Below are 15431 nucleotides of genomic sequence, written 5' to 3'. Positions count from 1 at the left end.
ACCATTTATTATTATATAGTTTTAGTTGTGGAATGCAAATAAAAGGCCAACAAATGACAAAAGATAGTACAAATTCGATCATAAATATGATGAAAACCCAACTTTAAAGGCTGAGCTTTCTAGTAAACATCCACCCATATTTCGCAAATATCTTTATTATTTTGATCTTCAGGACACGGCACACCCATTTCATTCGATGTCTTGCCTCCAATACGTTCTCATGAAGATCACTACATGTAAATATTTGGTTTTGATTTGTCAAAAACAATTCCATTCCTTAGTTAGCCATATGACCCAATATAATGCACTTACCCCAACCAAAACTTGTGATTTCAGATTTGGATCCATATTGCATAACCAATCATCAAAAACATGTGAAAACACTTTTTCAGAGGTGTAGTACCGAAAGCAATCTGCACCGATCTCCAAATAAGCTTAGCAAACTACCAATAAAAAAACAGATGTTGGACAGTCTCTTTGCTATTAAAAAATAACATTGGACACTACCATGCCAGTTTCGCTTAAGTAAATTGTCTTTTGTGAGAGTGGTTCCTCTAATTAACCATAAGAAAACCTTGATTTTTAAAGGCATTTTTAACTTCCACAAGAAACGGTATATACTAGTGAAACCATGATTCATCATATTGTTGTACATAGACTATATAATAAATGTTCCAGTAGCATGTAAAGATCATTTGAAAACATCTTCTTGACCATTAATTTACACAAATGTCATCTTTACTACCAAATCATTTCAGTCCTACAAATTTCACCCTATTAGAGCCTTACGAAAGAAGACATTAAGGGGTTTTGAGTACCAATATGTTTTAGGTACTACATACAGTACCACGTATTGTACCATCAACTGTGCATATGCATCGCTTGGTAAATAAGCAACTGGTCAAGATAATTGCTCAACATTACGAAACATGCACCATGTTGCAACGTAGCATTAACCGAGCTGTGGATTATTGCACCTAGTTTGGCATATGTAGTTTATCAATATATGATCATTTGCTGGCTAGTTTTTCGTGTGGTCGCTAGTAGATGTCTTACTTCTAGTAGATGAGGCGGTGGTTCGTGTGGTCGGAGGCGATTCGCGTGGCTTGTCGGAGGCGATCTGTCACCTGATCGGTGGGGGAAGAATGGTGATTTGTCTGCAACAGCAAGAGGCCAGGCTGCTCTTTCATGAGCGGTCGAGGAGTGGGTGGTCGACTTCCGCCCTCCGAAGGTGCTGGGAGCTGCTCAGGTTTGGCTGGAGATACCTACGCCTTCCCGCTCCAACTCTGAGAGGCTGCCTGCTTCCTCACCGAGCAGTGATGCACTAACGGCAGGACACTCGGTGAGGTCTCCTAGGATACATTCGTTCGCTGATGTGGAGCAGTCCTCTCGAGTAGGTGCTGTGAGTCAACGTCCTACACTTGCCATTCTTGTTGACGAGCCTGTCCTTGCTGCTGGTCCTGCCCGCAGAAAGGCTACGTCTACAGGCAAAGGCTCATTGACGACGACTCGCATAATCGACGAGGCAGTAGCTCGGCGCAAATGCCCTTGGCGTTCGGCAGACAAGCCGTGGCAAGGTCCTCTCTCAAAGCCACACACCTCGCCGAGGATCACCCTTGGGCACGTCCTGGGCAACAAGCTCTAGCACCTTGGTTCACCACACCAGGGTAGAGATTCTGGTGAGGGCGATTCAAGAGCAGTGAATGCTGATCCAAAAATCATGCTCGTTCAAAATTCAAAATCCTCTTCTGGGCCAGGCTCGATGGGCCTTGGACCCGAGGAGTTAGACCTGAACTCCGCATGGCAAAGGCAAAATCCTGGGATCGGCTGGCTTATCTCACATCGCTGGAGCCCTAGCTAGTGTGGCACCATCTTTGGAGATCGACGTTCTTTCACTGAGGTCCTAATAGCGAGCGGTGGGATTGGGGACAGCATGGGTGGGAAGGGCAATGGTGGCAGGGGAGCAGGCAATGTTAGAGGCGATGGTGTTAGTAGGGGCTCGGATCGAAACGTCACAAGTCGCAGGCATCCGCGGTTCAACAACCATCCGGGATATCGCTACCACTTTGATGGTGGTCACGGTGGAGGCGGGGATCGGTACAACCCTCTGCGACGGGACTACATGCTTTCTCATGTCGATGGAAATGGCTGCCGCGATCGTGGGAGAGGCCGTGAGGATCAAGTCCATAATGACAACAAAATGCATGGCGTTAGTCAAGGTAATCAACATGGCACATCTCAGGGCAACACACTTGAGAACACATCAGCTAATCAAGATAAAGGCCAACAATACCCAAATGCCGCGCAAGTGAATGGTGAGTCCTCTTGTGTTTTGGTTGATGAAAAAAACAAGGATGCTGAGGGATTGCCAAGGGCAAGAAGCGGAAGACAACGTGTTTGTGTTGTGAGATTTGCGAGGAGGATCATCTTACTCCTACATGTCCACTTCTAAGAGTGCCCAAGCCAACTGCTACCTTTTTTGGTTTTGCTGGTGAAAACTGGGTTTTTTTCATATTCTCTCTCTCTCTCTCTCTCTCTCTCTCTCTCTCTCTCTCTCTCTCTCTCTCTCTCTCTTTCTCTCTCTCGTGCTACCAAAGCTCCGAAGCATGAGGTTGCAATAGCTTTGATTAGTATCATGAAAGGTCATGTACCAGCAGAACTAATTAAATTGGAGCTCACAAGGTTGATCCCAATCAAGTGACAGTGGCAAGTTTAGGATCAAGGAACCAATAAATTCATTGTTCTATTTCCATGCAAGGTGGAGCTCCAACGGGTGATCGCTATAAAGGAGATCAAGACCGACAAGGGAGAGGGTGTGATAGTGTTCGAGGAGTGGGATCAATAGATTAAACCAAAGGAATACCTTCAGAAGGTATGGGTGGATGTGTATGACGTTCCTTATGAAATTCAATCTTACTTACCTTTGTGGGTTGTCGGCTCCATCCTCGATGCTACACAAAAGGTGGATATGGTTACAACAAGGAACTCGGGTGCAATTCGGCTCCAGGTTGGTGTCACGGATGTCAAGGGAATTCCAGACGCTACTAATATAGTAGTGGGCAATGGGATTTATGGAATATTTTTCAAAGTTATTGGCAATTCTATTTATTTAAGCAAAGCCACCAATGTGGGGACTGATCAAGATGCAGACCATCACAAGAGGGAGGGTGATGAAGATTTTAATGATTATGAGACTAGGAGAGGAAAAGGAGAACCATCCAAATAACAATCGAACATGTCTAATGAGAATACGGGGTGGTGCAGATAAGATTGCAGAGGAGGTTGAGCAGCCTCAAATGAATGGGGATGTTGATGCTGTGAACAAGGGACCTACAAATCAAAGTTTGGGATGGGAGCACCAACATGAAGTGGTACATCAAGCTATTAACATGGCAGTTGATCGGTTGCTCTCTGAAATTGTTGACAAGGTTGCACTAGAGGATGATGTTGGAAGAAATTACACTGTCTAGGCGAGCGAGAATGAAGATGCTGCTTTGCCTCTAGACTTGCTCGCAAGTGAGGTTGATGGGATGTTGCTAGACACAATGCTCAAGATGACTGTAGGTGCTCTAGTGGGCTTGACATCAACTTTGTGGCATCCTTCCTTTTTAGGGAGGCATGCCTCTTCAAAAGAAGCTGGACGTGTGCTGGCCGATGATATGGGTGTGGCAGGTGCGCTACTTACAAGACTTTTTCAGGTGGTTGTGGCACGTTTCCTCCTTGCAACGCTGCTGTGCAAGCCTCGCAGTTTGACTTCTGCGGTGATGTCTGTCAACGCTGCTTCTACCTCGGCTATTATACTTCATGCTGGTGATGTCGTCTACAACCTTAACAATGATGCAAAGGCCAGGGTTGGTCTGGCTTCCGTGCCAGATGTGGGTGGCAAACCCGCTGTCGTGCGCGGGGCAACTGATGTGGCATTTGAGCTGCGATCGTGGGAGGATTCGGGGACAGCAAAAACTCACTCGCCGAACAACAGCCATTATGGTTTTGCGGTTGCTCCCGTTCCCATTTCTGAAGTGGACGTCAACATGCCAACGGAGGGAGACAGATTGGAGGTGGTGTTGCCGCTCAACCCCGATGCTGACGATGTCATCGACGTGCCGGCGGAGGGGACCGGACCTGATACTGTGCTGCTGCCCGATGATGTCACAACCTTTGAGAAGGGCACAAATTCCCATTATTTCGCTGCTCTACCCATGGCGACTCAGATTTTGGTGCCTGTGGTGGAGATACAAGTTGATGTGGCCGATGCTCATAACCAATGGTTGCACACACTTCATAGGCACAACCTGCATATGTTGTGCAAAAGGAATGACTTCAAAGCAAATATATCAAATGTGGCCATGCTAGAATTGTTGTCATCCTGTGAAACAATTGTTTTGACTTGGAGGATGTTTAGTAGGAGTTAACCACAGATGACATCTTCACTGTGCCTAGGGGTGTGGTGGGAGTTTGGCGCACAAGTAACAAGCTTTCTGCATCCTTCGACGAGGATACAATTACGAAGGTGAAGCATATGCAGCAAAGAACAACTTAGAACAAGGTATGAATAATGCATCATTTATTTCTTTTTCCAACAGGAAAGTTTCTTCTAATATCAAGAGCTTAGGTGTTGTTATGGGTAGAGATGAGAGATATATAAATAATTTGATTATTTCTATTAAGAATATTGAGATTGATAGGTTAAGTGTTACCACTAAGTCTCTTAATAATAATATTAGCAAGATACTTAGTAACAAAACTTCCAAGTCAAATATGCATGAAGATGAGGAACATATGGATGGGATTGACAAGCACCTCAGTCACATATTCCGTGATTTAACTGAGGTCCTCAATGAAGAGAATTTTGATCAAATATGTTGTGATCTTAATGTTGTCCCGAGAAGTAAAAAGTCTAGTTCTAGAGGTAGGGATAAAAGCCTGCCTAAAAAACCAAATACGCAATCCAAAATTAATCTCTAATGAAAGGGATCTTTTGGAATAGCATAGGCCCGGGGGACTTGGCTAAACACAACTATGTTTGGGACGTAGTGAAGGAAGATAGTTGGATTTTGTAGCCCTCATTGAAACAGGAAGAAGCACATGCCCTGATTCGCTTCTATGACACCTGTACGGTGGCTTAAATTTCATGTGGCATATTATGCCGCCCTGTGGTAGGTCTAAAGGAATTATCCTTGGTGTGAATATGACAGTTTTCCATATTGGGTCAATTGTAGAAGGATATTATTATACAAAATTTCTTCTTAAGAATAAAGAAGATGGCTTTATGTGGGCATTATATGTTGTTTATGGGCCGGTCCAAGATAAACACAAATTAGCTTTCTGAACTGAAATGGCCAATGCATGTAACAAAGAAGAGAACATGATACTAATGGGGGGAGACTTCAGTATTATGAGAAAACCTGAGGATAAAAGTAGTGGATCCTTTGATTACAGATGGCCTCGATTGTTAAATGTTGTTATTGAAACATTAGACTTTCGAGAACTAGAGTTATCTGGACACCAATATACCTGGGCAAATGAAAGAGATTCACCAACGTTTGAGAAACTAGATAGAGTTCTGATGAGTACAGAGTGGGAGTTAAAATACCCCAAGGCATCAGTTCAGGCTTTGGATAGGTTAAGATCCGACTACACCGCTCTCTTACTTGACACTGGCTCATCTTCCTCTTGTGGTCAACAACCTTTATTAAATTTCAAAATAGGTTGGCTTATCCGCGATGGCTTCTATGATATGGTTGCCGACATATGGCAAAAGGAACAGCAAGGCACTAATGCTATGCAAAAATAGCAAAATAAAATATGTGCCTTGCGACGATATTTAAGGGGCTGGGCCAAGCATGTTAGCGGAATAAACCGGAAAGAAAAGAATATTCTAATATCCAAAATTGATACCCTGGACAAAAAAAAGCTGAACATACACATTTATCAGCATATGAAATTGGGTTCAAGCATTACCTCAATGAGAGATTGGCCCATCTCTTAAGAGAGGGAGACATTAAATGGTACCAAAGAGCTAAAGTAAAGGATTTACTAGAAGGAGATAATAATACTAAATATTTTCAACTAGTAGCCAATGGGAGACATAGGAGAAAACGAATATACAAGCTGGAACAAGAAGAAGGTACGATATTGGGGAGACTTAACTTAAGAAGTATATCACCAAATACTACAAAGGGCTCTTTGGAACTCCTGAGATAAACAACTTCTCAATTGATGAGGCACGTCGTGATGACATTCCTCAAGTGAGCATACAAGAAAATGAATTCTTGATAGCTCCTTTTACAGAGGATGAAGTTCAAAGGGCTATTATCCAAATGGAACATAACAAAACCCCTGGGCCTGATGGTTTTCCACTGAATTTTATCAAGTATTTTGGGAGGTGATCAAGGCCGATTTAATGTCTTTGTTTGCTGATTTCCATCATGGCTCCTTACAACTATTCAGTCTTAACTTTGGAGTAATTACATTACTTCCAAAATCGGACACCGCCTAAAAAAATACAAGAATATTGTCCAAATATGTTTGCTTAATGTCAGCTTCAAAAAATTTACTAAATTTGGCACTAACATGATAAGTGGGGTGGCAAAACATGTGATCCGTCCAACACGGACTGCATTCATACCTAATCTAAATATTATGGAAGGATTTATAATCCTACACGAGGCTATCCATGAGTTGCATAAGAAACATTTAAACGGAGTAATATTGAAGATTGACTTCGAGAAGTCCTATGATAAAGTCAAATGGCCATTTTTTGCAACAAACTCTAAGAATGAAGGGATTTTCATATAAGTGGTGCCGATGGATCCAAAATTTTGTATCTGGCGGGAATGTAGGTATCAATGTCAATGATGACATTGGACCTTACTTTCAAATCCACAAAGGTTTACGACAAGGAGACCCCCTTTCTCCAATCCTCTTTAATATTCTGGCGGATATGTTGACAATTATGATAGCTAGAGCCAAAGAGGATGGACAAATCTCAGAAGTTGTACCACATTTGGTGGATGACGGATTGCCAATCCTGCAATATGCGGATGACACCATCATCTTCATGGAACACAACTTGGAGCAAGCCAACAATATGAAACTTATGTTATTGTTTTTGAACCACTATCTGGACTTAAGTTCAACTTTCACAAAAGTGAAATATTTTGTTATGGAAGGGCAATGGAGATGGAAGATCAGTTGCACTGCTATTTGAATGTGATACTTGATCATATCCTTTCAGATATATTGGCATTTCCATGCACCATCGAAAGCTTCGTAATAGTGATTGGAGAAAGGTTGAGGAAATATTTGAGCGACGACTGAGTAGTTGGAAGGGCAAACACTTGTCAACGGGAGGCCGATTAGTATTGATTAATTTGGTTCTCTCTAGTCTGCCAATGTTCATGATGTATTCCTTCAAAATTCCACGAGGTGTTCTCAAAAGATTGGATTATTTACGATCTAGGTTCTTTTGGCAGTACGATAGTAACAAAAGAAAATATAGACTTGCCAAGTGAAAAATCTTATGTCGACCTAGAGACCAAGGAGGGTTAGGAATTCTAGATCTTTCAATCCAAAATAAATGACTTCTCAATAAATGGTTATTTAAGCTTCTGAGAGAGGTTGGAGTATGAAAACAATTGCTCAAAAGCAAATACCTTGGGAGTAAAGCCCTCACACAAGTCGAAGGAAAACCCGAGGATTCACATTTCTTGAGTAGACTAATGAAAATCAAATAGAAATTTCTTAAAGGGGGCACATTCAATGTACAGGATGGCACCTAGATAAGATTTTGGGAAGATAGGTGGTTAGGTAATACATCTCTTAGCGAACAATATCCGTCGCTCTTTGCTATTTTGAGGCATAGAAATACTACGGTGGCGGAGGTGATGAGTACTTTACCGCTCAATATATCATTCCGCAGATCAATTATTGGAGACAGATTAACAACTTGGCATAATTTAGGGCTCAAGCTAGTTAACATATAATTGACATAGGAAAGAGATACTTTTAGATAGAACCTTGATAAAAAAAAAAGTAGACATTTTACTATCCAGTCCATGTATAGGCATATGGCAAACAGAGACCTTTCTTTCTCCAATAATTTTTTGTGGCGTTTAAGACTCCCTTTGAAGATAAAGATCTTCATGTGGTATGTAGGACGAGGGGTCATATTGACTGAAGATAATTTAGCAAAATGCAAATGGAATGTAGATCTTAAGTGTAGCTAAATCAATTTGGCGTGTTATTAAAATTTCCCTTGGGATTGACACACCAAGAAACATCAGTCATATGCTGGACGGATGGGTTAGAGGTGTTGGGCAAATTAATAAGAACAAGATCTTTGTCAGTGTAGCAGCCTTATGTTGGGCTATTTGACTATGTCATAATGAGATTAGTTTGAGAAAAAAAAAACCAATCACAACTTTCATGCAGGTACTTTTTAGGGGCACATACTGGCTAAGGTTTCAGAGTCTATTGCAGAAGGAGGAGGACAAGGGTGTCGTCTACAAGGCGTGCTAAGCTTTGGAGATCGTGACAATGGATATCTTCGCTAAGAATAGATAACGCTTTAGTAATAGACTTGCTAGGAGTTGATTGGTTTTTATAGAGTTTGTGAACTATATTTTGGTCCCATTTTGAATGTTTGAAGTTTGCAACACTTTTGTAATAAGGAACCAGGTTGTGTACACTAAGTAGTGCAGAGGTGGAAAACTCTCTTTCATTATCAAAAAAAAATTAGTCCTAATTATACCTATGCATTGCTGTACGGTAAAGAGCCGGCGCATGATTTTGGAATATATTTAAACACACATAGACACAACAACTGGCATGCATATATACATCACCAATTGCATGATCAAGTAGCACTGTTCCAAGGCAAGCTAGTGTTCCACGTTGGTGCTTGGTAGTACTAGAGGAGCGCGGTTGTGCAAATGGCCACGCCCTCCCAAACTAATACTAAAAGGCCCTTTAGGAAGGTGAGCAGGTGATGATTATCGGCAGTTCAGCTCAGCTCCATGATCGGATTGCAGTTTGCAGCGGTCGTAACGTGCATCCATGCATGCCTCTTGCATGCCCTGTGGGTGGTACACGTATAAAATATACCGTGCATCTCTACGTAGCAAGTTGCATGTTTGCAACAAGGCGTTTTCTTTTCCTCTCTGAACGATTGTGTGTGCAGGCGGGCGGCATATGTGTATAAAAAAACGCGCGACACATATGCATGCGATGATGAACTGAAAAGGTTTGATTAAAAAAGTACCATTTGGGATTTGGTTCAACTCGCATCCGATCCAAGCCGATATGATACGCCTGTGGGGGGACAGCCAGGCCTCATCATATGACAGTATGAGTAGGATATAACTTTCCAGGAAGATTCGTCGTCCAACATGCACGCTAGCTTATAGATGATGGAGATTGAGAGGATGATATGGTTTCGTTATTATGTCGATACTTGATTGTATTTTACTGATTAATCTGTCATGTATTCTTGGCAGAAAGGCGTGCATATAATGTGTGTGAAATTAATCTATGTAGCAAATAAAGATTAGCACGAATCATGTATTGTGGGAATCTAAAGTCTTGGTGTACTGCTAATAATTGAAAAGCATTCTTCTCACGCCTAATTCTTTGTTCACAAAAGATGCTACGTAATTATGCTCTTCGGTGACATGTGTACAGTAATATTATATATTACATGCATTAGTTTCATGGCTATTTACGGTCTCCAAAAGAAAGCAAGGGTATGAGTTTCGTGATAGCAGTCTGCCAAACTTTAGATAAAATAGCCACTGCAGATATAAAATAGTCTGAACTTTTTTTTTTGTGACGAAAGGAAACCTGAAAATGTTATTGGTATCATATCAGTTTAGTAATGTGTGCTTATGTGTGAGTTTCTACGTACGCTCGCTAGCTAGATCATTCAGGGGTACACTTGGCTTATTATTTTAATGTAAGAAAGTACCTGCTGGTCACAAGTAAATCCTACAAAATTTGTTTTGTATTATGATAGTTTTTTCCTCTAATTTTGGTTTTTCAAGGGACGACCCCTAATTCTGGTTAAGAAAATTCCATACTATGCACAGATATATGTAACCTAAGAAACTAGATAGTACAAAATTATGTGGCGGTGTTGCGTAGAATCGAAAAGATACTACATTATTCAGATCATATATAGACTTATAGTCGTCCAATATGTATGCATTCAAATACCGAATTGCTACAAGGTAAACTAGCACGCATGCACATTTATCTCAAGGTTACTGGAGTTAAATAAATCATGCATTAACACACACATGTATATGAAAAACGAGTGCTGGTATTCATATTGTGCATACTAATATATACTGACGTGGTTGGTCAACATTAATACATATATAATCACTTACACTTCAGCATGATCAGTATAGTTCTACATGTATATATCGTGTATTTACATTATATAGCTAGCATTATTACACTGCCAGTTCATTTTTTCTATTGATGCTATAATTTCGCACATACAGTAGCTGAGTTGCACTAGAATGCCGTTAAGTAGATCAACTAGCATGATACTCTAGAATTTGAACCTGAGCAAATTATACCTCTTATTGTAGAGTAGAAGATCTGTGGGCTAGCTGATCGATCCAGCTTGCCGGCCGATCTCCCTTGTAATGCATTACTGAGAATATATATATTTGAAATCTCCGTAAGTTTGACAATGTAATAACTATAATAACTCCGTAGGTTAAATATAAAAGCATCACTTAGCTACGATCAATATGAAAGCCCTTGGGGCGTATCTCTTTCTTGCCTAAAGCATGTATGCCGCTGCATACACTGCACGGACATGATCAACAAATAACGCATTCTGATATATAAGTATATAGGCTCAAGATAGATCAGGTAGAAACTCGATCTTGAGTCTGCTTTAACTTGGTAGGGATGGAGATCAGATGATTATACAAACATCAAGAAACTAATAATAGAACGACTGAGACAAGCTGCATTAGAAGTAGTACGAAAGGCAGCTGTGTTGAGATCATGCAAATAAAGTTATTACTATTCTATTTCCATCATGTGCTTCTGGGCCAAAATATTATGGCATGCATGCAAGTGCTCATGCACATAAGAACATTCTCTCTGATCTCAGCAATGATGAAAATTGTGTTGCATAAATTAATAACAATCATGTACCAACTGTGTCAGTGTATGCTTGCAGTTGCAGGCAAGAGTCAACACATCTATGCTTCACCGTACAATCAGAACAACTGTTAGATATCCACAAGATCCCATACACATGTACACAACACATGTCTTGATGGGGGAAAAAAAAGAAATGCGCCTTACTATTCATCTCTTGTAAGCATCACAGAAGATGGCAAATCCTTTGGTCCTAGTTAGTGGTACCAATTCAGAAACTTATTGCACCACAAGGGTAAAAACCCATCAAGACCAAATTGATCAGGACCACATCACACTAGAGGAAAGAAAAAAGGAAGAGCATTTCTGGATCATAGCTTGAGCTCAAGGTCCACATCTTGTGGATCATCCGAGTTCATAATTGTTGAATCCGCCGACCGGCTTCTATCATGGTGTCCCTTCAAGCGAGCGGATTCCTACCAAAATGTTAAAAGCACACATGTTAATCAGTAAACTGCAGAGATCCTAAAGGTAGCATAACATACATCTAGGTGATAATGATTTGTGCTTTCTGATCATAACTAGCTAGTGTATATGCAGTCGCTTCAGGAAGCCATTATTGAACTCTACATCACTCTTAAGGTTTACGTACCTCTGGTGCAAAGAGCGGCAATGTGACGCTAGGATGCGCATAATGTGGGGTGCCATAGATAGCACTGCTGCTCGGTGATCTGTGGTTGGCACGTAAATACAAATGTTGCAATGTTAGTTGGAGTTTGATGACTTGATCACAAGTGACTGAATTTTGTATATTGCTGAAATTCAGCATATATACGTGCAATACCTAATAATGGGTGTTTGGAAGTCACTGTATCGTGCGTCTCCTCTCTCTCCATATGTCATCTACATGATAAAGTCGGAAATACAACATAAGAAAGATGTCTTGGTGTGCACAATAATTCGTATGCTATCTACGGTCTGATACTGCAGCAAGCTCACAAGAAGATATAGCACATACGAATTTTGATCGGGTACATATCTTTTATAATCAAATAGTATTTGGTGAAGAATTATGAGAGAGAGAGAACACAGGCAAAAGAGACACATGATGATCCAAGATGTCAGAGATGAACAAGAAAGAAGTACAAAGAAATAACAATCAAGAAGAAAGAAAACATTTAGAGACAGCTAGCTAACTAGAAACATATCATGCAAGTCACGGGAAAGACAACTCCACAAGAGGATACAAAGTTATCTCGTCTATCCATTCTTTCCGTCTGATATCTATCCACCCATTAATTCTCTTACATATTCTATGATTTTTTTCACCTATCTCAACATAAATGAACAGTCATAATAAAATATGCGTCTGTATACCCTAGTGAAAATTTCTCTTCCTGCAAGTCAGCTCATGCTCATAGAAGATCAATGACTACAGATCAACAAATGAAAGACTTATCTGTTCACTGCTGGTCACAGATAATTAGGCTTTAAATCCCTTCTTTTGTGTCCAAAAAAGGGCTAATTGCTACTGTCTTCACAGCATATGCATGTGTCACCAAATTAATAAGTATATATACACGCACACAGCCATCCAATCATCCAAAGAAATTTTCATTGCGATTTTCTTTCTCGTATCTTAGCTATATCTCAAGTTTTCATAGTTTCTTCCTAAATAAACTTGTAATCGCTCCAGGGGAAAAGAAACTGTCCATGTACCACAAAATTTGGATGGATCGGGAATGGCGATGAGACGGCGGTAGCATGGAGGGAGGACGATGGGGACGACGACAGTGAGGACGTCGGCGCCCGTGCATCCTCCTGCTCAATCGATCCATTCCGAAAGCACAAGAAATTAGGAACGTCTAATCTTTGTATAATGGCATGGAGACTGCACAGAAAGGATGCATATGTATGTGTAGTGTGTAGAGACGCTAGCTTATCACTTACCAAGTTGAGACTGCCCGTTCTTTGGATCAAGATGGGCGGCTGGCCGAGAGGATGGAAGTATTCGGCCATTTCGCTTTGTAACCTAATCTTCTCCAGCTGCGCCACGCCGAGCCCCCGCTGCGGCTGCTTGGGCTTGTCGGCACCGCCGCTGCCGCAGCCTCTTTTGCCCTTTCTGGAGCCAGAGGATCTCCCATTATTGCTCCACCCCATGCTGTATCCAAAGTTGCTCATATCCAAGCGGAAGAACGAAGACCTAGCTAGAAGGAAGACTTGAAACAAAAAGATGAACAAAGCTAGGTGGAGGAGGAGAGGCAGAGAGAGAGTTGATTCGATGATGCACAAAACCCTTTTTAAATGAAAGGGAGAGATCCTCATGCCTCGACTTTTAAGTTGCATCTAGTGGCATGGCCATCTTTAGATTATAGTTAATACCATGTGCCCCAAAACCCTATCGTTTTCCAGAAAAATCTCCTAGGATCATTGCCATCGAAACGCCCCTTGGTTAGTTAGCCTAGGAGTACTAGTTACACTACCAAAAAGGATTTTCACTATCGATTATAAAACCCTATAACTACCAATTTTAAAACCGGTAGTGATCATTTGGCAGTGAAAATCGGCACTATCACTGCTGGATCTAGAACTGACAATGATAGTGTTCTGAGGAACAAAAAAATTAATCAAGCCAGCTCGATGTCGAGTCGGTCAAGCCAGATCCGACGATTGGATCCCGTCGTCGTAGCGTGCGCTCCGCCACCATGCTTGCTTAGCTGCCGCAGCCATGCCCCTTGCCTGGATCCCGCCACCGCTATCGCACGCGCTCTGCCACCACGCCCACTCAGCCACCGTCGACATGCCCCTAGCCTGGATCCACCCGCCACCATGCCCCTCGCCTGGATCCCACCTTACACAAGAAAATGCAGCGGCCCTTGTGCCGCCACCACAACACACACGAGGGTTGACGACAAGCTCTCCGATGCAACAGCAGCACCCTTGGCCCCTCCAGCTCACGCCCTCCGCCTCCTTCTCACGCTCGTCGCCTTAGCGAGATCCATGGCCGGATCCCTACGTGGATCTCGCTGTGGATCTCACAAGGGGAGTTGGCCGGTGGGGAGGGGCGAGGGGAGTTGGCCGATGGTGGGGGTGAGGGAGAAGGGGATGGGCTATGACAGGGGGAGGAGAAGGGCGTGGCAGTGGAGGAGCAGCGCGGTAGAGAGAGAGAGGGGGGTCACGAACTTCGGCGGTAGGGATGGCAGAGAGTGAGAGAGAGCGAGAGAGGGCGGGGGAGGGGGAATGAAGAGAGAGGGAGAGAGCCGGATGCGGATGAACGTGAACCACAACAAGATTCAAGTGGAATTTCGGGTTTGTCTGGTTTTGCTACGAACCAATAATGATACCCTATTATTGTCGGTTTTAGCCGATCTAACATTGATGAGCTGACACGTATGACTAGTTTTGTAATAGTGTTATTTATGTGTAGATACTCTCAATTACTCAGTGGACATTACTAGCATATATATAGAACAAGAAATTTTAAGTAATTAATTAGGTTCTTGATAAGTTTGCTAGCGAACCTCTTATGATCCCGGCTGATTACCAAAAAGACGCGAAAGTCTACGAGGAACTAGACATCATTTTTTCGAAAGAAAAGAAAGGCACCCAAATTCAAGACAGAGAAGACTCGAACTTAGGTCTCGTATCAACTAAGTTTGGCTCAATGTCTTTTATGGCCCCTATTACTTAATCCGGAAGATTTATTGACCAGTAATATGTCAATTTTAAGGTACAACTTAAAAGAAAAATACAGCACCATTTGGGGTCGACGGTTTGAATTATGAGTAAATGACATCATTTTCGTTTAGAGAATTACTTCCCCACTGTGCTTACATTTCAGAGGACAAAAACAAATTAAAGAAAAGGGGGAGAGGTCATGGGGCCTTTTTTGTTCGTGCAGGTGGGGAGCAAACTCTGGTGGGATCTAAGAAATGAAAAGGACGGCTTATGCGAATTTGACAGTGAACCGTGCCTTTGTCACTTAGTGATCAGGTCACTCTGCCCACGTTAGCTCTATTGTCATTAAGCAAATAATATCTTGTTAATAAGGCGTTACAATTAGAATAATCGTTTTACATGTAGTACACCCAGCTAGCTAGAAGCGGTGGACTTGCGCGGGTAAATGCAATCAATGAGGTGGCGGTTGTCACGAAATTATTAAGATCATCTTCAATAGATACTTAAAAATTTATCTCATATAATATTATTACAGCATCTTCTAATACTATTACAGTATTTTTTATTTTTTTATCTCCAACAGTTATCCTATTTTATACCTTCCATTACTCTCCTTCTCCCTTAGGACCCAC

General features: G+C 41.8%; 1 protein-coding gene and 1 pseudogene across 1 annotated transcript; one reads left to right on the top strand and one right to left on the bottom strand.

Moving 5' to 3' along the window:
* The first annotated feature begins 1933 nt into the window (after positions 1-1933).
* Positions 1934-8520, top strand: LOC133884606 (uncharacterized; annotated as a pseudogene).
* Positions 8521-11154: 2634 nt separating this feature from the next.
* Positions 11155-13446, bottom strand: LOC133889234 (protein SPEAR3-like). Its single transcript, XM_062329732.1, has 5 exons — positions 13072-13446; positions 12841-12942; positions 11966-12024; positions 11774-11852; positions 11155-11597 (listed from the first exon to the last, which is right to left on the bottom strand). The coding sequence occupies exons 1-5, from the start codon at positions 13444-13446 to the stop codon at positions 11493-11495; spliced, it is 720 nt and encodes a 239-aa protein (XP_062185716.1). The 3' UTR covers positions 11155-11492.
* Positions 13447-15431: the final 1985 nt, after the last annotated feature.

Source organism: Phragmites australis, chromosome 1 (genome assembly GCF_958298935.1).
Source record: "Phragmites australis chromosome 1, lpPhrAust1.1, whole genome shotgun sequence".
Classification (NCBI taxonomy): domain Eukaryota; kingdom Viridiplantae; phylum Streptophyta; class Magnoliopsida; order Poales; family Poaceae; genus Phragmites; species Phragmites australis.
The sequence above is the reverse complement of the archived record's forward strand: the minus strand, read 5'-3'. Positions and strand labels throughout refer to the sequence as shown.

Bases quoted from the DNA above. Each gene is read 5' to 3' on its own strand.
- LOC133889234 (XM_062329732.1), bottom strand. From the start codon at position 13,446: ATGAGGATCTCTCCCTTTCATTTAAAAAGGGTTTTGTGCATCATCGAA. The intron at 12,025-12,840 runs GTACATGGACAG...TTTATCATGTAG, and splicing joins CGATCCATCCAAATTTTGTG to ATGACATATGGAGAGAGAGG. The intron at 11,598-11,773 runs GTACGTAAACCT...ACATTTTGGTAG, and splicing joins TGCCGCTCTTTGCACCAGAG to GAATCCGCTCGCTTGAAGGG.